The 21,801-nt window shown below is 37.0% G+C and overlaps 10 protein-coding genes across 10 annotated transcripts; 6 read left to right on the forward strand and 4 right to left on the reverse strand.

Annotated features, from left to right (window-relative positions):
- Positions 1-46: 46 nt before the first annotated feature.
- On the reverse strand, positions 47-1,282 carry CAJ1 (Caj1p; the record flags this gene model as incomplete). The annotated part of the gene is made up of 2 exons (XM_019181577.1): positions 47-840; positions 886-1,282. The coding sequence occupies 2 exons, from the start codon at positions 1,280-1,282 to the stop codon at positions 47-49; spliced, it is 1,191 nt and encodes a 396-aa protein (XP_019040029.1).
- Positions 1,283-1,543: 261 nt separating this feature from the next.
- WICANDRAFT_77495 (uncharacterized protein) lies at positions 1,544-1,963 on the reverse strand (the record flags this gene model as incomplete). The annotated part of the gene is made up of 1 exon (XM_019184563.1): positions 1,544-1,963. One exon carries the CDS (start codon positions 1,961-1,963, stop codon positions 1,544-1,546), a length of 420 nt encoding a protein of 139 aa, XP_019040030.1.
- Positions 1,964-2,256: 293 nt separating this feature from the next.
- Positions 2,257-2,571, forward strand: ISD11 (Isd11p; the record flags this gene model as incomplete). The annotated part of the gene is made up of 1 exon (XM_019181426.1): positions 2,257-2,571. One exon carries the CDS (start codon positions 2,257-2,259, stop codon positions 2,569-2,571), a length of 315 nt encoding a protein of 104 aa, XP_019040031.1.
- A 960-nt stretch (positions 2,572-3,531) lies between these two features.
- Positions 3,532-5,325, forward strand: TPA1 (oxidative DNA demethylase; the record flags this gene model as incomplete). Its single annotated transcript, XM_019181410.1, has 1 exon — positions 3,532-5,325. One exon carries the CDS (start codon positions 3,532-3,534, stop codon positions 5,323-5,325), a length of 1,794 nt encoding a protein of 597 aa, XP_019040032.1.
- A 157-nt stretch (positions 5,326-5,482) lies between these two features.
- On the reverse strand, positions 5,483-6,439 carry GVP36 (Gvp36p; the record flags this gene model as incomplete). The annotated part of the gene is made up of 1 exon (XM_019181432.1): positions 5,483-6,439. The coding sequence occupies one exon, from the start codon at positions 6,437-6,439 to the stop codon at positions 5,483-5,485; it is 957 nt and encodes a 318-aa protein (XP_019040033.1).
- A 386-nt stretch (positions 6,440-6,825) lies between these two features.
- On the forward strand, positions 6,826-8,351 carry WICANDRAFT_51580 (uncharacterized protein; the record flags this gene model as incomplete). The annotated part of the gene is made up of 1 exon (XM_019182672.1): positions 6,826-8,351. The coding sequence occupies one exon, from the start codon at positions 6,826-6,828 to the stop codon at positions 8,287-8,289; it is 1,464 nt and encodes a 487-aa protein (XP_019040034.1). The 3' UTR covers positions 8,290-8,351.
- A 4,566-nt stretch (positions 8,352-12,917) lies between these two features.
- On the forward strand, positions 12,918-16,191 carry WICANDRAFT_90062 (uncharacterized protein). Its single transcript, XM_019186207.1, has 2 exons — positions 12,918-14,833; positions 14,855-16,191. The coding sequence occupies exons 1-2, from the start codon at positions 12,999-13,001 to the stop codon at positions 16,083-16,085; spliced, it is 3,066 nt and encodes a 1,021-aa protein (XP_019040035.1). The 5' UTR covers positions 12,918-12,998; the 3' UTR covers positions 16,086-16,191.
- Positions 16,192-16,563: 372 nt separating this feature from the next.
- On the forward strand, positions 16,564-18,483 carry TMT1 (trans-aconitate 3-methyltransferase; the record flags this gene model as incomplete). The annotated part of the gene is made up of 2 exons (XM_019181500.1): positions 16,564-17,192; positions 18,234-18,483. 2 exons carry the CDS (start codon positions 16,564-16,566, stop codon positions 18,481-18,483), a joined length of 879 nt encoding a protein of 292 aa, XP_019040036.1.
- Positions 18,484-18,549: 66 nt separating this feature from the next.
- On the forward strand, positions 18,550-19,535 carry WICANDRAFT_90064 (PICOT family protein). The gene has a single exon (XM_019186208.1). It carries the CDS (start codon positions 18,724-18,726, stop codon positions 19,465-19,467), a length of 744 nt encoding a protein of 247 aa, XP_019040037.1. The 5' UTR covers positions 18,550-18,723; the 3' UTR covers positions 19,468-19,535.
- A 166-nt stretch (positions 19,536-19,701) lies between these two features.
- On the reverse strand, positions 19,702-21,462 carry RAD24 (Rad24p; the record flags this gene model as incomplete). Its single annotated transcript, XM_019180663.1, has 2 exons — positions 19,702-19,933; positions 20,006-21,462. Coding segments are annotated over 2 exons (1,689 nt in total), but the record flags the coding sequence as incomplete, so codon positions are not given.
- Between the last annotated feature and the right edge of the window lie 339 nt (positions 21,463-21,801).

Genomic DNA, 21,801 nt, shown 5'->3' on the forward strand with positions numbered 1-21,801 from the left:
CTTGAACACGCGCGCTTTATAGTACACAAAATTATTAACTAGATGCTCATCTTCTCTTATGTTGCTTCTTGGCAGTAGCTTCGGCCATCAATTCTTCAAATACTCTAGCTTCTTCAGCTTCATCTTCAGATCTTTCAGCAGTTATAAACTCATTACCAATAACCAATAGAGCATTAGCCTTTGCAGCTCTTTCTTTTGATGAAATTGATTTATCATTCAATATTTTATCACAAACTTCTCTTAAAACACCTTGTATTTCAAATTTCGAGCTAACCCATGCCGTAGCTAAAAATTTACCAGTCATTGTACGTTCATACTCAGCTTTTCTGTATTCATCCCATTCTTCACCCTTTTCTTGGGCTTTAATCATTTCCTCCATTGCAACTTGAGCATCAAGGGCAGTTGATAAAATATTCCAAGCAGATTTAGCAGTTGACCCTTTTTGTTTAACAGATGTAAAGATTTTGGAAATACCAAAAGTTTTTTGAGATTTCAAAAATGCTGAAGCCTTTTGGTTATAAACTTTCCCAATTGTATGTAATAATTGAATACCAAATGACTCAATTTTCAAATCTTCAATTTCCTTGTGTAGTTGGGCTTTAAATTTTGTTAATTCATCAGAATCTGTGCTTGCTGAGATCAGTTTTTTCAATTTTGAATCTAATTTAACAGTTAGTTCTTCCACTCTTTTAGCCTTTTGTTCTTTTCTTTCTCTTTCCAATCGAAGTAATTCTTCACGTTGTTCTTTACTGATCTTTGTGGAAGGTCTTTTCCCTTGTTGTGTAGTTTGTGATCCATTTGGTTGATGTAACAGATCAGAAGAACTTTCGGTTGGCTTTTCTGAAGTTGCAGTTGTGGTTTCACCGCCAGTTGTTGTACTCTCACCGCTGGCTTCAGCTGTAGCGGCTTTTGCAGCTTCTTCGTCACCACCAAGAACATCAGCAGTTTGAGTCAATTCTTTCAACATTGATAATTCACCTATCCAATCATGGAAAGCTTCACCACCAAAAATATTTGTGAAAAACTCGCCAGCATCTTCAAATCCAGCATCAGGGACGGCCTCATCTTTTCCAAACTTGTCATATTTGTCTCTCAATTGAGGGTCTTGTAACACTTGGTAAGCTTCACCAACTTCTTGAAATTTTTTAGCAGCACCTGGATCATCTGGATGTTTATCGGGATGAGTTTGCATTGCCTTCTTTCTATATGCCTTTTTGATGTCAGTCTGAGACGCATCTGGGGAGATACCCAAGATATCATAGTATGAAGTATCCTTAACCATCTTGTATCAATATATGATTCTTTACCAATCAATAATATCCAACGCTGTGTTTCTATAGGATTGAGGGCTAAACAATGGACAAGTTCAACGCCCTTGTTTTTGCTCTGCCTTCACTTCCTGTTGAACCAAAACAATCGCTAAGCCAAAAAAAAAAAAAAAAAAAATACGATGATCCGAGGATACCGGTCAAAAATTCACGTGATCAAAAGTTTCATAGTAATATTAATACTGTCACATTTTATAGTAGTATACACTTGTTAATTATAAATTGACATATTGTTTCAATGTGTGGGAGTGGTCTTTGACACTGGATGCATACTCTTTGACTTCTTCAAGAGAATGCTGGTCGTAATGGGCCACAAAATCAACAACTCTTTTGAAGTCACCTTGAAAGTTTTCAAAACCTCTAAAGTAGACCCAGGAACCAATAGATACAATTGTCAATATAATCACCAATCTGACCAGTGTGATGAATAAACCATAAACTATGGATACAATGTTTCTAATAAAGTAAATGAGACCGATCACACCAACAATAGCAGCAAGAGCAATAGTGACATCTGGATAAAAAATGTAGAGTTTTTGGGCCAAATCGATACCCATGTGAGTGAGGGTGACAAGATAGGTGACAGCGATGGTGATCACATAGTCCACATGGAAATTTCCGGTAACAACAGCCATGATATGAAGCTTTTTTAATTCAATTGAGTTGAAGATTTCGAGTTTGTTGAAGAAAGTGAAATCGCTTCTTTGCTGTTGTTTTGAATAATTTCAGATAAAATCCGGTAAGACCACGTTAAAACCAATTTTCGCGAATCATATCGTCAACACTTTTTTTTTGCCTTTCGAGGCTAGATTGTATAAATTACTCAGATTCATCAAAGCTGAAAACAATAGCACAACCAGATTGAAAAGAAATCGGAAGAGAGATTTTCGCAGCTACGCTTTCCTAATAATCAAAGCACTGTTTTAAAATGAGTTCAATCACACCTCCAGCTAAGGAACAAGTCCTTCAATTATACCGTCAATTCATCAGAGCTTCAAGCAGATTCAATAATTATAACTTCAGACATTATTTTATCAGAAGATCGAGAGATGCTTTCAAAGAATCAAAAGATGTTAAAGATCCAGAGCAAGTGCATTCACTTTTAAGTAAAGCTCGTGAGGAATTACAAGTATTACAAAGACAATCCAAGATCAGTCAGATGTACTCTTTTGATAAGTTGGTTGTTGAACCATTAGATCGTCATCACCGTAACCTAAATGAAACAAAAGAAGGTGGCAAATGAGTGGATGGCTTACATCGTGTCAGATGGGAGTGCTATATGAGAGGGAGTCGCAGTACGAGCAAAGGGTGGCTTATTCTATTATGCGTTTTTTGATAAAACACATGAAATGGCATTGCTCATATCCCAAATTTTAAAACTTTTACATAGTCTTTGGAGCAAATATTAATAGGTGTTATGATTTTTGATTTTTCTTTAATGTTTTGAACTTCGCGTAGTTGAATGGGTTTCTCAACTATCAATGCTCCTCATTGACGGAGGCAATTCTCGGACTTGCTCTAATAAAGCATTAATAATACTGAAGTCAAGACCTTCTTGAAATTCAAAGAAATGGTTGATTTTATCACTCTTCAAGGCAACTGTAATAGGTGGTAGCCATTTATTGTTCTCATATACCCCGATACTTTCATTACACTTGATGTCCATGGAAATCTTTAATTTAACACCCGTTTTACTAAGGTGGACGTGGTGAACTTGTAAATTCGAACAACAAACCATCTATATCTATATCTAACAAACTAAGCAAAATGATGAAGGTGAGTCAAGCTCAGTTTCATTTTCTCAAGATCTAAATGCTCCTTGATCATGATCTCGTTTTCTAATGGATTGTGAAATTATAGGTAGTTATTGTAGTAGTATATATGGGGCTTGTAAGTCACTCTTTAAGCTCAAAGAGAGCTAATGTCATATGATGGGAAATTATTATAGCACATATCACCACTTCAAGTCAACTTCTTCACCTTGAACCCATCAAATATCAGTTTATCCTTCATACTTGGAAATCTTGGTAGTCTTTAAACACCCGTAAAGTATTGACAGATTTTCATGGGTGACATGAGATGAGCTCCATGAAAAAAAATTGTACGATTTCCTAAAATCTTGAATTAGTGACAAAAATTTTTCAACGACTTGAACGAATTTCTATATTCTTTTGGTCTATTATTTAATCTTCAAAGGTCAAGAATGTGTGTTCCAAAGAGATCCACCGAGGAAGCACCAGCTCAAGATTCAAAGAAACAAAGTACCCAATTCCAAGATCGTACTGATGTTAAACAATACTTTGGTCCAGGAATATTTGATGAAAAGTTCAGAAAAGATCTAACTCAAACAATCAGTGACTCTGAACCATATAGATGGGGTACAATCAAGAACTTGATGGATGATACATTGCTACGAAATGTTAGAAAAGAGATTGAAAATGAAATTCACTTCACAAAAAAGGAAACTGATATTTATAAAGTTTTCCAAAGTGGTGATTTAGCTAATCTTTCAGGATTAGATTGGGATGATCTTTCAAGATTACCTTCATTATTCAAATTGAGAGAAGCCTTATATTCTCAAGAATTTAGAGATTTCATTTCAGAAGTTACTCAAAGTGGGAAGCTTAGTGGTACCAAGACTGATATGAGTATCAATACTTATACTAAAGGTTGTCATTTATTAACCCATGATGATGTCATTGGCTCAAGAAGGGTCAGTTTTATTTTGTATTTACCTGAACCTGATAAAATTTGGAAAGAACATTACGGTGGTGCATTACGTTTGTTTCCTTCTATTGTACCAAATGTCCCAAAAATTGACCCAAGTGCCAAGTTAGTCCCACAATTCAATCAAATTGCATTTTTCCATGTTCAACCAGGGCTAAGTTTCCATGATGTTGAAGAAGTTAGGGTAGATAAGCAAAGATTGTCTATTCAGGGTTGGTACCATATCCCACAACCTGGTGAAGATGGATTCATTGAAGGTGAACAAGAAAAAACTGAGGCAAGAAGTACTCTACAACAATTGGAGAGTAAAGAGTTGGAGGTTTTTGACTTCCCAAAAGAAGTTAGAATTCCATTTTCAAGTCATGAAGTTAAATATTATGAGAATTTTGAAGGTTTAGATAAAATTGATTTAGAATATCTTTCAAAATTTTTGAATCCAGCGTTATTGAGACTTGAAGAAATCAAAAGATTACAAAAAGTTTTCATTGATGAATCTCTTATAGAAATCAAAGATTTGTTAAATGAGGAATTGGCCGATGAGTTGAAGAAGAAAATAAGGAACACCGAATTAGATGAAATTATGCCAAAGCACCAAGATGAAGTTGAATTCCCTTGGAAGATTTCATTACCGCCACATAAATGGCGTTATTTATACATGGATGGTAAACAAGAAGAACCATTAACAAAAGAAGGCGTTACTAATTCCAACTTAGGTCCTCAAGAAGGGCCTAATTTCAAATTATTGGCAAAGACTACTAAACATGAAAGCAGCTTGAAGTTAATTGAACTAGCAAGCTTTTTAAAATCAACAAGTTTCAAAAAGTGGCTAAGTTTGATTACCGATTTGGTTCCAATATCTGATCAAATTCTAATTAGAAGATTTAGACCAGGTCATGATTTCAAATTGGCAACTTCAATCAACAATGAAGATTCGGAATTAGATGCATTATTAGAAGCCACTCTATCACTTACACCTTCTAAAGGTTGGGAAAGTGGTGAACTGGGTGGTTATGAATTAGGTATGGTAACTGAAGATCCAGAAGATGGTGATGAAGATGATCCAGCTATTTACAAAAGTTCAAAGAGTGAAGATGATTCTGTCGTGGTTAATAATCAAGCAAGCTGGAACCATTTCTCTTTGATGCTTAGAGATCCATCTGTCTTGAAGTTTATCAAATATGTTAGTTATAATGCAAAAGGTAGTAGATGGGATATATCATGTCAATGGAATGTCAAGACTAAAGGTGAAGACGAAGAGGATGATAAATAATGAAATCATATATAGAAAATAATAAACACCTCAAAACATACACAGCAACTTATACTCTAAAGGAAAGGATCCAGTAGCCAACTTCAAGTTGGGTAACAAAAACTATAAAAACAAAGTAAAAAATGAATGTCACGGGGAAGACTCATAAGTATACAGCTTATATTTCATTATCTTCAATGTCGGATAAGACTTTGGTACCAGCATCATCTCTCAAAGATTGCAAGTTTGGCAAAACTTGTGATAATAATTCAGAAGCAGCTTTATGGTAAGCCAATTGAGCAGTGATCAATTCAACCAATTCATTCAAGATTGAAGTATTTTCTAAAACATTTTTCATAACAGAAACAGCTTCTTCAGTGGCAGCAGCGAATTCATCTTCTAAAGTTTCTAAAGTAACTCTTAAACTTGCTTCTTTTTCTGGTCTAGCATTTTTCAATGAAGCTCTAGCAGCATCATAACTCAATCTTTTGTTTTCAACCAATTTTCTGGCTTTATCTGAACGTTGCAAGTTTGTTCTTAATTGTTTTCTGAATTGGTCATTAACGTGTGTTCTAATCAAAGCATCTTGTTGTAATCTAGCTTCACCAATCTTTGTTTCAGTTTGACCAATTTGAGTTAAGCCTTGTGCGACTGAATCAAAAGAATCATCATTTGAGCTTTGTTGAATTTTCAAAGCTGACAAGTTTGTAGAGGTACTGATAGCATGGTTGAGAGTTTTTGGTTGAGTTTTTGGGTTGCTTGCAATCAAAATAGCTTGAGCTTCATCTCTTGATCTAGCATTAGCTAATTTCTCAACTTTAGTGGAAACAGTTTTAGTGATATCAATAACGGAATCTCTCAAGTTTGAAGGATAGTCATAAGCTTCATTCTCATAAGTTGAAGTAACAGATAATAAGTTTTGATAAACAGTCTTCAAGGTATCGACTTTCTTTTCCAATTCAACGTATTCTTGTGGCAATTGACTGATATCATCGATTTGACCGAATCTTTCTTGTAATTGTCTAGCAGTTCTGGTTGCAATTGGTTGGAATTCTGAAGACAACTTCTGTGCCTCTTTTAACCCTTCTTCAAGACCAGTTTGCAAGTTTTTGGAGAAATTTTGAAAGAATGACATTGTTTCGATGACTTTCAATGAATATATATATAGTGAATATTGGTTAAAATTCAATTGAGATAATAGACGGTCTAATTGCGCTTAATTATCAATGGGAATTTCCCTTGTCCAAGTTATCATTCCTGTGTAAACATTTTTTTGATTTCGTGTTCTTGGTCGCGAAAATCCAACCCGCGAATTTAATCTGTGAATACAAACCCGATACATCATGGCAGATGTAATCTTGAACAATTTGATGAGCCTCGTGGGACATAATTTCTTATATTTTCAGATAGGAGATAGATCAACTGGACCCTGAAATTATTTTGATAACCAATTGTTATTTTGAATATTGAAAAGTTCATCATAAACATTTATTTTGATAACTGATCAAGGATTCAGAGGTTATGGCAGTATGGGATCAGCTGGAGGTGGACCAAGCTCATAAAGCCTACGCTATCGTGGGTGTGTTTTCCACTATATTTTGCTTACTATCACTGGTTTTGAAAGAGAGGTTGTTTGTTGGCGAAGCATTTTTGTCATGTGTCACTGGTATAATTGTTGGACCTCACGCTTTGAACTTGATAAATCCTTTGGAATGGACAAATTCTGATTATTTGACTCAGGAGATTTCAAGAATCGTGTTGATTATACAAATTTTTGCAGTTTCGGTAGAATTACCAAAAAAATATATGAAGGTTAATGTTCGCTCAGTGGTAGTGCTGTTATTATTCACTATGATTCTTGGTTGGTTGGTCACTGGACTATTCGCATGGGTTTTATTTCCCAAGTTTAGTTTCATTGATGGGTTGGCGATTACTGCTGCTATTACTGCAACAGATCCTGTTTTAGCTGCTGCTATTGTGGGTAAAGGTAAATTTGGCGAAAGGATCCCAGCCTCTTTGAGACATTTGTTAAGTGCTGAATCTGGAGCTAATGATGGGCTGGCGTTTCCATTTGTTTTATTAGCCGTTGATATCTTGACAAATAGAGGAAAGCCTGGAGTAATTGTAAGAGATTGGTTTTGTATTGCTATACTTTATGAGTGTGTTTTTGGAGTCATATTGGGTATAATTATTGGATATTCAGGAAGAAAAGCCATTGAATTTTGTGAAAATAAAAAGTTCATTGACAGGGAATCACTCTTAATCTTTTATATTCTATTATCATTAATGTGTACTGGTTTTGGCTCAATTTTGGGCGTTGATGACTTATTAGTTTCATTTGCAGCTGGTGCAGCATTTGCTTGGGATGGTTGGTTTTTTAAAAAGAGCCACGGACAACATATATCTAATTCTATTGACCTTCTCTTAAACGTTGGATATTTTTTATACTTTGGAACTATAATTCCATGGCAAGATTTTAATAACAAAGAATTAGGATTGCACTGGTGGAGACTTGTTACTTTAGGTTTGGTTATAATATTCTTAAGAAGAATTCCAGCTGCTTTACTCGCTAAACCATTTGTTCCTGCTATCAAAACTTGGAAAGAGGCTCTATTTGTTGGTCATTTTGGTCCAGTTGGTGTTGGTGGAATTTTTTGTTCCATAATAACCAAAGATGCAATTGAAAAGCATTTAACTCAGGGGGAAGTTCCAATGAGGGAGATCAATTCTAGTGCTCCATATTATATGGTTTTGAGGTGTATCTGGCCTATCGTTTGCTTCATAGTTGTTACCTCTATAGTTATCCATGGATTCTCAGTCACGGCTATGGTATTCTATAGTAAATTCCAGAATTATGATTTTAAAGAATCAAAATCGTCATCTCCTACGATGGTATCATCAGTTGAAATTACCGATGAAGATGGAAACAAAGCTCTCAATGAACCCACATCGAACAGTAACTTACATTTGAGAAGAGTATGTTAGGTACGAATGGGGCTCAGTTTTTGATGTATAAAAGCACCACAACAACTTTAATTCTTCAAAATCCGCAATTAAATATCTGTAGAACATCCAGAAGAAACTATAATCAATGAATTGTATCGTTGGAGTCTTGAAGACGACCCTGACACTGATGGGAGCTGGTTTTGAATGGGTAAAATTTGGGATGTCAGGCATTGAAAAATGAGAAAAACACAGTAGTTTTGAAACCAAACCTAAATCTCACACAAATAAAGAGAAAGAATCAGAAGATTGTCAGACTGACTCACACCGCTTCAACAACCGATAACCATTTAGAGGATAAGACTGTGATCAAAATCAATCCTAATTCATCATTCTATAAAGAGTTGGAAATTTGTTTGTCAAGTCTTCGCGAACGCCGTGTATATCCGAGAACAAAAAGGTTCAAAACTTGAAAACTCGACGTTCTATAATCGCGTTGTACGTCGCTATAAGCAAGACATCAACAATATGGCAACAAGTTCAATGTAAAGTGAACGTTTTACATTTTGTGTCGCTGATGCTGTTGGAATTGTTGGTCACGGTTATGAGGGTGCATACTTTTAGAGGAAAGTCATCAGAAGATTTCATTGTTTAAACTTGAGGCTTGAGAAACCATAATATTGTTTCCACTTCCAACTTTCAAAGAGAAGTAAAGTGTCAAGAAGAAACTTCACAATCTAGGGAGCTCAAACTTCAAAAGAAATGATCAAGCAAGGGTTCTGAAATCTGGAATCTCCGTTGAATGTACGAGGGTGCAGTGTCAATGAGGTTTCTACGGTTTAATTTATCACAAATTTCCCTTTTTGGTTCCCAATGGTGAAAGTAAAGAAAATCATCAATCAAACCTCAAAAACTTCACACATTATCATTGGGATGGCTATGGAATAACAGGAGTTATACGACAGGGAAACTGATCAGATTAAGCTTATATTCGATTGAGGGTTTTCAGATGGTAAAGCGTGGAGTTTTTCAATATGAAAATAGAGGAATATTAAGCTTCATATTTTCATAAGGATCATAGGTGATCACTGATCGTTTTCAGCTCAGGTAACAGGCTTCTGCCCCCAAAGAATTTGGTGCATGAAATGCAAGGCAGAGAAGCACAGGAATACTCAAAAGTGTAATTTGATTTTTTTTTGGTGCTTTTGACGAGCTCTTGAGAATAGGCGAATCCGTTATTGAGATTGTGATAGACCCCAAAAGATTGTGATGGTTCAAAAAACACTCTTGAAGTTTGAACCACTTTGATGCTTCAATTTTAGCTGTCAGTTATGCCTCAGTAAGCTCTTAGAATGCTCTATATGCTGGTTTATGTGATCTTGTTAGTGGTACAACCTTTATTTTGAACCGAACGAATTGAAAGTTTGCAGTCGTGTTAAAATTCAACTCAATTATTTTTTGGGAAATACGAATATGCATCAACGCTCAAAGTTAATCTTCCATCTACAAAAGTTGAATTATTATGCAGTGAACCACACGTTAAAATGAAAGATCCGTAAATCTAAGGACGCTGGATCTTTTTTGAGGTTGACCAGGTTGAAAACCTGACGATGTTAAAACAATAGGATTCAAAAGAAAGGTCGCCACTTGGTGAATGTGCTTATTATTTATATAGTGCTCATCTTCTGGTTTCATATTGGACTAATTGAGTACTAGTTCAAGCTCTCAAACGTTGAAATCCAAGACAAGCCGTGATGATACACCTTCAATTATTGGTCTGTTTGTTATATCTCCTTCATATCACTTTAGCAAAGTCGTTGGATAATGTGTTTACTGCTATAAAATTCCCAAAGACCACAAATCTCCCAACTTCGGCATGGTCATTAGAAGCTGATTATACTTTTCCTGATACTTCAAGAGTGAGTGTCGGTGATACATTTCAACTTGTTATGCCTGATGTTTACAGGGTAAAATTCACCGGTACTTCTCCTACGATAACTGCTGCTTATGGAGGAACAAACATTTTCACCTGTTCTGCTATAAATGGTGCTTATGTTTTGGACTATTCACAATTGAACTGTGAGGTTACTGCTGATATCTCCACTATAAGTCCTGCTTTATCAGGAAACATTCAATTTTCAATTTATTTTGGTAATGGTGGTAGTGCTCGCTCTGTTGACCTTGAAGAAGCCTCTCATTTTCAACCAGGTACAAATACAATTGTTTTTAACGGAATTTTGGCTGACACAGTCACATTTGGAAGTACTGCTGATACTGGTGATGTCTATAAATTTGCCCATACTACTGGATATGATACTGTTCAAGAATATCTTCTTTTTCCAAGCTGTGGTAGTAATGAGCAAGACTTGACTCTTCAAATGATTTTCAGTTCCACCACTTCTGCCGAAGACGCACAAATTGATCCTTCTGAGTTCCAGGTTTACTTAACTAATGACTTGAATGCATGGCTATTTCCAATTTCCTATAAGGAGCTTCCAGAGGGGTCCATTGTTGATTGTTCCCCAAATAATTGCAATATAAAGATCGCAAACGTTCCGGCTGGTTATAGAGTTTTTATCTCATATTTACAACATTTGGGTTCATCAAGCATGCAACTTAAGAATACAATCAAGCAACAGAGAAGCTGCAAAAATCCTACAACAACAGTTTCATCAACTTCAACCAATCTTGAATGGAACATTGGGGTTGCTGCAAGAACTGCTTCATACAATGTTGTCCCAATATATTTGCAAACAACAGGGTATACAGGTTCAGTTTCCTCTTTTTCAAGAACCCGTGATGGCTCAACTGCCACTGCAGAGACTATTATTGTCTATACGCCAATTCCTACTACATCATGGACTACGATTACTAGTTATTGGAGTAATTCCTATACAACAACTTCAACTAGTTTGGATTTTGGAGCATTGACTGGTACTGTTATTATTGATCTTCCTGCATCGACACTAAGCCCACAAAGCTCATCTGCTCTGTCATCATCCTCTTTGAGCTCATCAATCCCTGAATCAATTACCTCAACAATTTTATCTTCATCATCAGGCTCTTCTTCAGTTTTTTCATCAAGTATAAGCTTAGATATTTCATCGTCAAGCCAAAGCTCATCAGGGGTTTCATCATCATCTTTGAGCTCATCAATCCCTGAATCAATTACCTCAACAATTTTATCTTCGTCATCAGGCTCTTCTTCAGTTTTTTCATCAAGTATAAGCTTAGATATTTCATCGTCAAGCCAAAGCTCATCAGGGGTTTCATCATCATCTTTGAGCTCGTCAGTCTCGGAATCAAGCACTTCAGCTACTTTGTCTTCATCATCAAGCTCTTCTTCAGCTTTTCCATCAAGTATAAGCTTAGATGTTTCATCGTCTAGCTTGTCATCATCATCAGACTATAGTGCTCCATCATCGAGGATTAAATCTTCGTTGCCATCAAGCTCTTCATCATCAGGTATCAGCTCTATGGTTTTATCATCAAGCTCCTTATCAAGTGTAAGCTCTTCCAGTGAGGCTTCATCGAGTCAATTTTCATCTGCTCCATTGACAAGTTCATTTTCAAGCATTTCATCTTCGAATGAAAGTCCTTCTGTGCTTTCCTCAAGCTTATCCACATTTTCAAGTGGCAGCTCTAGTGGTTTGTCCAGTGAAGGTTCATCAGATGTGGCCTCAAGTTCAAGCAGATCAGAACCACCTTCAAGTCTGGTCAGCTCAAAGTTCTCCAGTTTTTCGTCCCATGATTCATCCAGCTATTATTCAAGCTCTTCATCAGCACCATTTAGCTCATATTCTTCAAGCTCCTCAATGGTTTTTTCTACATCTGGTAATGTTTACTCTTCTGGTGATAGCTCTTCATTGTTTTCTTCAAGTGGTTCTTTCTCCAGCTCGATCTCAAGCTTTTCAAGTTTATCGTCAACTTCAACATTATCATCTTCTGAAACATACACATTATCAAGTGTGATTTCAACCTCACTAGTATCAACTGAGAGCTCATCATTGTCTTCAGCTCCATCTTTCAGCACAAGCTCTGCTTTTAGCAGCTCAGGCTCCATGTCATCAGCGTCAGCATTGGGTTCAACTTCAGCTTCCGCCTCAAGCTCATTGGTATCTTCAAGCTCATCTATTTTGAGCAGCTCATCGATATCATCGGTGTCATCCACTTCAAGCTCATTCTCATCTGTTCTAGCTGATTCAAGCATCTTATCTTCAGATTCATTGGCTTCATCGGGTTCTTCAACTCTCTCGATATCCCTCAGTTCAGTTGTATCTTCAATAAATTCGATTAGCTCTTCGGAATTTTCAAGCTCAAGTGAATTCAGCTCAATCTCATTGATATCATCCGTTTCTTCTGTTGCTAGCTCTTCATCACTACAAAGTCTATCCAGTATATCCGATATTTCATCATATGCATCTTCTTCAAGCAATATTGATTCGTTTATCACATCATCTAGTCGGTCGGTTACATCTACTCCATCTTCTGGTTCTTCTATCAGTGTGACTTCAACCGTTTTATCAAGTTCAACGGCTACTTCTTCAATCACTTCAGCTGAATCTTCTTTGGATACATCGGTTTTGTTGGTGTCCTCAAGCTCATCCGGGTGGTTTTCATCCTCCACCAGTTTTTTGTCTTCTGTGTCTAGCTCCTTGTTTTCAAGTTATGACCAACCGAGCTCCTCTGAAGCAAGTTCTGGGAAAGCATCTAGCTCATATGGAAGCTCAGTGGAGATTACATCAAGCTCAATGGAGATTACATCAAGCTCAATGGAGATTACATCATCATCATCATCATCATCTGGTACAGAACTAGTGTCTTTGATTTCCAGCTCTACAGACATTTCTTCTATTGAATCATCAAGTGCTTCATCAACTGTTTCATCAGTTCTGTCTTCAACTTCATCATCGAGTGATTTATCAAAGGCATCAGTTTCAGATTCTTCCACAAGTTCCTCGTTTAGCTCTAGACTTTCTTCAAGTTCAATTGTGGGTTCATCCTCTGAGGTCTTATCAACACTCACATCAAGTGTATTTACCTCTATCCGGTCAACTTCAAGTTTAGAGATCTCAACAAGCTTATTATCATCATCTACTGCTGCTAATTCAAGTGGTAGCTCTGAGGCTCCATCACCAACTACAAGTTCTATCAGAATCAGCTCAGACTCGTCATCAGTTGTTACTAGCTCTTTGATATCAACCAGTTCCCACATTGGTACAACTAATATTGGTCCTGAAAGTTCATTGATTTCATTAAGTTCCTCGGCTTCATCTTCGGTCACAACATCAAGTTCAAGCTTAAGCTCAAGCTCTGTATCTTCACTAATGACCTCTTCATCTGCCAACGTTGTTCCTTCTTATTCATCTGTGGAATCTATTGAGTCAAGCTCAGATGCTTTTACGACAGCAAGCATCTCAAGTTTAAGCTCAGGAATGAACCAACCATCAGGTACCTCCCAATCTTCCGTTTTGTTGACTTCAAGCTTATTGCCACCAGTTATTTCATCTACAGTTTCAAGCTCAATAGTTTCAATACCAGTATACTGGAATTCATCTATTGCGCCAACCTTCACCATCATCTCACCAGCACCATCAGCTTCCTCCTTAGATTCATCAATTTCTGTCACGGTAACTTCTGGTTGGATTATATCTTCAGATTCAAGCTTTGTCGGTTCATCTTCAAGCACACAGTTATCATCTTCCTTTAGCTCGAGTGTTTTAGCTTCATCAAGTGGCTTACCTGTTAGTGATTCAACCGTTAGCTCCTCTAGTTCATCAGCAATTTCATCTGCTTCTGTTTCATCAACCCCAGGAAATAGTGACACCAGTTCATTTTTGATCGTGACTTCAACAGCAAGCACAGACGCACAATCTAGCTCCTCTAGTGATGGTTATACTGCATCTATTTCAAGTTCTTCATCAACTGTTTCTGTTGGTCCTGTATCAACTGATTTGGGTATCAGTGATTCAAGCTCTTCTATGATTGATAGTGCGTCTTCCACCCCAGAATCTGCTGTTTCATCCATTATTTCTGCTTCAACAACTCCAATCTTGGAAAGCTCTACCACTGTTGAATCTACTTCATTGGTTTCGGTTTCACTAAGTTCTGTTTCTTCAACTATTGCTACTGAAAGTGGGTTCACCTCCATTGTCTCAACTTCTTCAAGTGACCCAACTAACACTTTTGAAACATTGTCATCCACAAGCTCAGATGATGAACAACAATCATTATCAACAACTGCATCAACTGAATCATCTTCACAACTATCCACTTCCTCGGTGGGTCCTGTTTCTGAGTTGACATCAATAGTATCCAGTTCAAGATCTGAAGTTCCAGAGCAAGATTCCAGTTCAACATCAGTATCTGCAATAGAGTCAAGCTTTTCTACTTCTTCAAGTTCACCATCAGGGCCATCTAACCCAAATGAACCATCATCAAGTCTATCACCAAGCTCAACTAGTCCAATTGTACCACCATCATCATCAGCTAGTCAAGCTTTGAGCTCTTCATGGTGCCCAACCTGTGTTTCCAGTACATCATCTGAATCAAATCATTCAATTGAAACAACAATGATTTCTCCAAGCTCTTCAGAAATAGGTGCTAGCTCAAATGAACCCTTATGTCCAACTTGTACAGGTGGATCAGTTACCACCTCAGAAGATCCTGCTATTACGACTACAGCTGCTAGTGAGTCAGAATCTGCTGATTTTTCATCAAGTTCTTCAAAGGTTGGTAGTAGCTCAAGTGATGGTTTGTGTCCAACTTGTTTGAGTGGAATAACTACAGCAACTGATGATCCTGCCTTTACAACTACTATTGGTACTGAATCAAGCTTTACAGGTGTTACATCCATTGCTGGTAATTCTGGTATTGTTAGTAGCACATCCGGTGATTCTGAGGCTACCATTACTTCAACAGGTATTGTAAGTCCAGTGGAATCAAATTTATTCTCAAGTGCCTCCATTTCAGCTGTCAATTCAGGAAGTTCTGCCTCATATGTACCATCAGCTTTGAGTTCAATGATAGATTCTGCATCCTCAGCTTCAACATCAATTTCAGCAACTGAATCTGATTTGGCTACTGAAACAACTTCAAATATCCAATCTACTGGCACTATTTCAACTATCTCTGCTGGTCCAGACTTCACATCTGTTACACCAACTTCATCAAGTGGATCCTCATTCTCAAATGCTGAAAGTTCTATTAGTGAGAACTCTTCTAATGAGGCACCATCATCAAATCCATCATATCCAGTTGCTTCTGAAGGGCCTTCTGATGATTTGTCAACCCCAAGCCCTACAACCTCAAATGGTTCAAGTAATACTTCCACTAACTCTTCAGATATTATCCCAGCCTCAAGTGTCATGAGCTCTACAGTCTCAACAACTGTCACTCCAACAGCTGCTAATGAAGGGCTAGGTAGTTCTGGTGCTGAATCAAATGCGCCAGCTCAAGATCAAGAAACTTCAAGAGTTAGTTTACAACCTGCTGCTTCAACTGTTGGTGTTGAAACAATTTCAAGAGATACCACAGTCACAAAGACCACACAAACTTCAAATTCACAAGTTACAACAACACCAGCTGATGTTATTTCAAATTCTGCACAATCTACAGCTACTATTTCTTCAATTTCAGCAAATGGTGTCACTTCTTCAACTTCAGTGTACACCACTAATTCATTTTTAACTTCTTCATTATCATCATCTCCAGTTTCTTCTGGTTCCAATGATCCATCCAATACCATTGCAAGTATCTACGAAGGTAGTGCTTCCACAAACCACAATTTTTCATTCTTTGGGGTTGCTTTATTATTATCATCTTTGTTTTTCATTTAGGACAATGATTTGTTTTCCTTTGCTTTTTACTTTCCATTCCGCGTTTTATTATAGACTTTATTACAAGATTTCAATACTAGTCCACCCTTTAATTAATTTGATACCCTTATATATTTTATAAAGACACTTTAGGTACTAATAAAATATTTGATTTTATAACGTGAATTGTAGCTACTAGATGGTCACTAGTTATACGTTCTATACATTCCTGTTCAACGAAAGAAAACGTTTCTCGTATTTGGTTCGAAGCACTGGTCGCCAGGACTCTCATCACCAAACGGTAATGATGGTTGTTCTCAGGGGTTTAATGATCAAAAGAATAATTTCAATTCCATTTGATAGCAACGATATTTACTGCATAAATGGTATAGATAAACCCTAACCATCCATATACCTATCAATCAGACACTTACTAAACCTTTAGTCAGTGATCTGGGTACAAAATATAAAGTGAAATCCCCAAAGTTTTTTATCCAGAATGTCAGCTTTCTCAGATCAAGATTTCCTAGCTACAAACTATACAAGTTATAGACCAGCATATCCACCAAGTTTCTTCAAGAAATTATCCAATTATCATAAAGGTGATCGGAAACTAGCCGTGGATGTTGGTTGTGGACCAGGCGAGGCCACATATCCATTAGTGAAGTATTTTGATCATGTTGTAGGTGTTGATATATCTGAAGTTATGATCAAGGAGGCAAGTAAGTTGAGGAAAGGTGAGATTCTTCAAAAAGTTGAATTCAAAGTTGGTTCTGGTGAGTCAATACCTGCAGAGCCTCATTCAGTTGATTTGCTCACTGCTGCTGAATGTTTCCATTGGTTTGATCATGAGAAATTCTTTCAAGAAGCTTGTAGAGTTCTGAAATTAGGTGGGACATTGGCTTATTGGGGGTATAGTGATCCAGTCTTTATTGATTACCCAGATGCCTCACTTATATTGGAGAGATATGTCTATCTCGATCCCGAGTATTTGGGCCCGTATTGGGAATATCCAGGAACAAACTTGTTGAAGTCCAATTATCGTGATGTGAATATTCCAACTGACAGATTCACTGATATTGAAAGGGTTGAGCACGAACCGGGAACGAGAAATGAAGATGCTTTAGTGTTGAAGAAGCAATATATCGGTACAAATGACCTCAGATGTTTGGTGAAAACGTGGAGTTCGTATCATTTGTGGAAAAAGATGAATCCCAACGAGCCCGATGTCGTTGATTTGATGTTTGATGAGATTTGTAAAGACCTTCATTGGACTGAAGAGACCGTTCTGAATGTCGAGTGGATCAGTGTATACGTCTTTGCAACAAAGTATTACTAGTTGTTCGGTTACTGTCGGAGTCGGCTGACGTAGAGCGAGCTTCGGGGATGTAGACGTTGTGAAATTGAGAGGCTGACACTTTCAAAACATCACCACCAGAAACGAAATCTAAAAATGGTGTCAATTGGTTGAAACAGCCTGGTATCTGACTGAACAGAGCTACGTATAAAAGCAGAGGTAGTTCCTTTATAATTGAGAGCTTCAATTAATAAAGTTAATCATTCATCAAACATGTCAGCATTCTCAGACGCAAATTTCAAGGCCAGTGACTACAATTCATTCAGACCAACTTATTCTTCACGGCTCTATGATTCCCTCCTAGAATACCATACTGGTAAACATCAATTGGCAGTTGATATAGGATGTGGCTCAGGCCAAGCTTCATACCCTTTGACCAAATACTTTGAAAAAGTCATAGGGACTGATTTGTCGCAAACAATGGTTGATTCTGCTAATGGTAGAATTGATGCAGAGTACCAAGGTAAAATAGAATTCAAACAATCACCTGCTGAGTCATTACCATTTCTTGAAGATAGTTCAGTGGATTTAGTAACTGCAGCTCAATGTATTCATTGGTTTGACCATGATAAATTCTTCAAGGAAATTGACCGTATTTTGAAACCAGGTGGTACTATTGCATTTTGGGGGTATGCTGATCCAGTATTTGGAGTGAAAGAAGCTGATTACATTGCTGAACAATTCACGTATGATGATCCTACAAAACTTGGTCCGTACTGGGAACAACCTGGTCGTAATATTGTGAGAGGCTTGTTGAAAGGAGTTGACCCACCAAAGAGTCATTTCCAAGATGAACAAGTGTTTGAACATAGACCTGGTGTCACAGCCCAAGGATCCTCATCTCCACTACAGATTCATAGAGATATACCATTAGATTTTTATCATAAATATGTCACTACTTGGAGTTCATATCATAATTGGAAAAAAGCCAATCCTAAAAGTCCAGATATGGCAGATGCTTTTATTAAAGAATTGGAGACCAAAATGCACTGGAATCCAAAAACTATGGTGCACATAGAATGGCTAACAGTTCTCAAAATGGCTAGAAAGAGATTGAGATAGCCTTTATTTATATATTTATTTGTTTATTGCCAATTTGAAGTATAGCTTAATATCCTTTCTTGCCCTCGTAAGTTTAATTTCACGTGATTATTGCTCATACAAAACTTGATTTCCGGTAATTTTTTTTTTTGCCCTTGATCTTTTAGATTAATTTCCGAAGAAGATTTCAACATGAAAACAGTTTGTAATCATCCTAAAATATCCAGTTGAAGTCAATATATACAAAATCTCCAGCAAAAGATGTCTGTTATTGAAATCACATCTGAAGACCAGTTCACAGAGTTGACGAACAACGCTCCAAAAGATAAACTTATAGCGATCTATTTTCACACACCATGGGCTGCACCATGTATTCAAATAAATTCAGTATATTCACAATTAGCCGAGTCAAACCCAAATACATCATTCATCTCAGTTAATGCTGATGAACATCCGGATATATCTGAACTATTTGAGCTCAGCGCGGTGCCATACTTCGTTTTAATCAGAGATGATACAATTTTGAAAGAACTTTCCGGTGCTGATCCAAAAGAATTTGTTACTGCTTTGAATGAATTACAAAACTCTTCAACATCTGAACAACCACAAGCTCAACCTGCGCAAGCTCCATTAGCAGGTGTTCAACACTCAGCTCAACCAACTCAACCACAAGAAGAAGAGGAAGAGTCTGAAGAAGCATTGAATGCTCGTTTAAAACAATTGACCGAAGCTGCTCCAGTTATGTTATTCATGAAAGGTACACCAGCGTCTCCTCAATGTGGGTTTTCTCGTCAATTAGTTGCTATACTCAGAGAGAATCAAGTCAGATTTGGATTTTTTGATATATTGAAAGATGATAGTGTTAGACAAGGTTTGAAAGCTTTTTCAGATTGGCCAACTTTCCCACAATTGTATGTTAATGGAGAATTCCAAGGTGGATTGGATATCATCAAGGAATCTTTAGAAGATGATCCAAACTTTTTCAAGACTGCTCTTGAAGCATAATTAATGTTTGTTTATTTATCGAGGTTGTGTATTTTTAATCTTACATCGTAAATATTGCCATGAGATGAGTACATTATATTTTGTAAACATTCAAAAATCCGAATCGTCAAAATCATCATCATCAAAATCATTAAGAAATTCAGCGTTGTTCGGTTTTGCTCCATTACTCAAGGTTGAAGTTGTAGCCTTGAGATCCGGTTTCTGTGATAAGTTGACCAGCTCTTTCTCAAAAGTATCATCATCGCCAAACTCGTCACCTGCTTCATCATCAGCATCTGTATCCACAATTGGATCATTTTCAAGCTCTGAATCATCACTAGAGTCGAAAGAGGAGCTATCATCATCTTTGATATTGCTTGTCTTGAAATATCTATCTCTTGTAATCTCTTCATCGGGTACAATATCACTATCTCCAAAGACTTCTTTGAAAGGACCACCTAGTCTTTCAGAAATAAATGGGTTAGAGCTGACCAGCAGCTCTTTTGGTATTGTTTTATTGTTTGTTTTCAAGTAATGTATCCTTGCTCTATTCTTAAACCCCCTTTGCTTATTGATTATAGGTTCATAATACCCGTATAACAAATTTGAATCTTGAAATGTCCTGTATGCCTGTCTTCTTTTGAGTTCTGTTTCAATATACCGTAGAATATCACTCTTTGTGGCGTTGATCCCTCTTTGGACTTTCCATTCCCTTGGAAAAGTTGCTCCACTATGATTACTACCATTGGAGCTGGATTTGACATTGACATTTCTGAAAACTGTTCTTGTACTTCTTGCTGCGAATTCTATTGAGGAATCATCGTTTCCAAACAAGTCAGAGACACTCAAATTCTCGGCAATATCACATGCCGATTCAAGATCATAGTTGGCTTTATTAAATTTTGTGTAATTCTCTAAGATTCCAAGTTTCAAAATGTTTGGTTTGGAGATGAAATCATTCAGCACTTTATCCAAAGTGGTAATATCATCCTCCTCTTCATTTTTTGTTCCAAAGATACATTTACCAATTGCATGGAATAACGAAATACTTGGTTCTTTACCAATGCTGATGAATTTTCGTGAATCATCGTGTTTTGATCTGTAACTTGCCCAAAACTGAAAAGCAGCAATAGAAGACCTTATATCACCATTATCACTCAATTCTTTAATTTTATCAAGAATCTCTTGTCTGGGTATATTATTGAACAAGTCTCCTTCTTGAGAAACAATGTTAGTCAAACATTTTCTGGTCAGCGTCATATTGACAGGATTGAACTTTATTCTCTTGATTTGAGGATTCATCAGCAATTTTCTACCCAAAATAGTTTCCACGATGAAATTATTATCAATATTGAAGCCTTGAGAAGTTGGACCATCGTTAGGAAATTCACACTCAGTAACACAGAGCACCAACGGGGGTAGGAACAAATCTTTATAAAGCCACTGTTGTAATGCTTGTTGAAAGTTATCTCTAGTAGGTCCATGAAACACATTTGGTAAGTCTTCAACCAAAACCATTGATAAGTTTTTTCCAGTGCGATACTTCACACTATCCAAAAAGTCACTAAATTGAGTCACGGTTGATTCTATGGAATCATCATTTGTAAATTCTATGATATCTGTCTCTGAAGGTTGAGTATGCCGTATTGCAGGTATTAATTCGCGGCCTAAACATTTGGCAACTGTGCTTTTGGATGAGCCTGCTGGACCGCTTAGTAGTAGTATTCTGTATGGGGAGTCACCAGAAATCATCAATTCTAAATCTTCTTTCACTTCAGCTAGTTTTTTGGAATGGATTGCGACTTCAGAAGTTGATTTGGGGGAATATTTATCTATCCATTGATCAAATTGGTCAAGATTGCTTGGTGCTTTGGGTAGTTCTGGAGTAGGGGATCTTGTTGATTGGGGTGTGTTAGATGAAAACGATTTGATGTGGCCTCTTAAAGAGGATAGTTTTTGCTTTTTGACCTCTGGGAGTGGATTTAACTCTTCTGAATCCTCATCATCAGAGATGACAATTGGCTGCACGGGTCTCTTTCGCAGCGACCTGAGAGACCTTCTGGGCTTTGGATCATCGTCCTTCTTCTTTAAAGCAGCCCATTTCTCCCCTCTAGACATCCTCAAACTCTTCTTGAACAGTTTCTGGCACCAGCTATTCTTGTCACATTTTCAGATCAAATTGTTTCTTGTAAACAAAAATCTGATCTAATTCGCGAAAATCTGTCAAAGTCAGCGGGCAAACTTTTTTTTTTTTTTTTTAATTTTGAACACCCGCCAAATGCAACAGTTCAGAATCAGTTCATCTTAAGACTTTAAGTTTTGAAAGACAACTATACAGCGCTCATTCATTCTTAC

The sequence above is a fragment of the Wickerhamomyces anomalus genome, assembly GCF_001661255.1.
Source record: "Wickerhamomyces anomalus NRRL Y-366-8 unplaced genomic scaffold WICANscaffold_2, whole genome shotgun sequence".
Classification (NCBI taxonomy): domain Eukaryota; kingdom Fungi; phylum Ascomycota; class Saccharomycetes; order Phaffomycetales; family Wickerhamomycetaceae; genus Hansenula; species Hansenula anomala.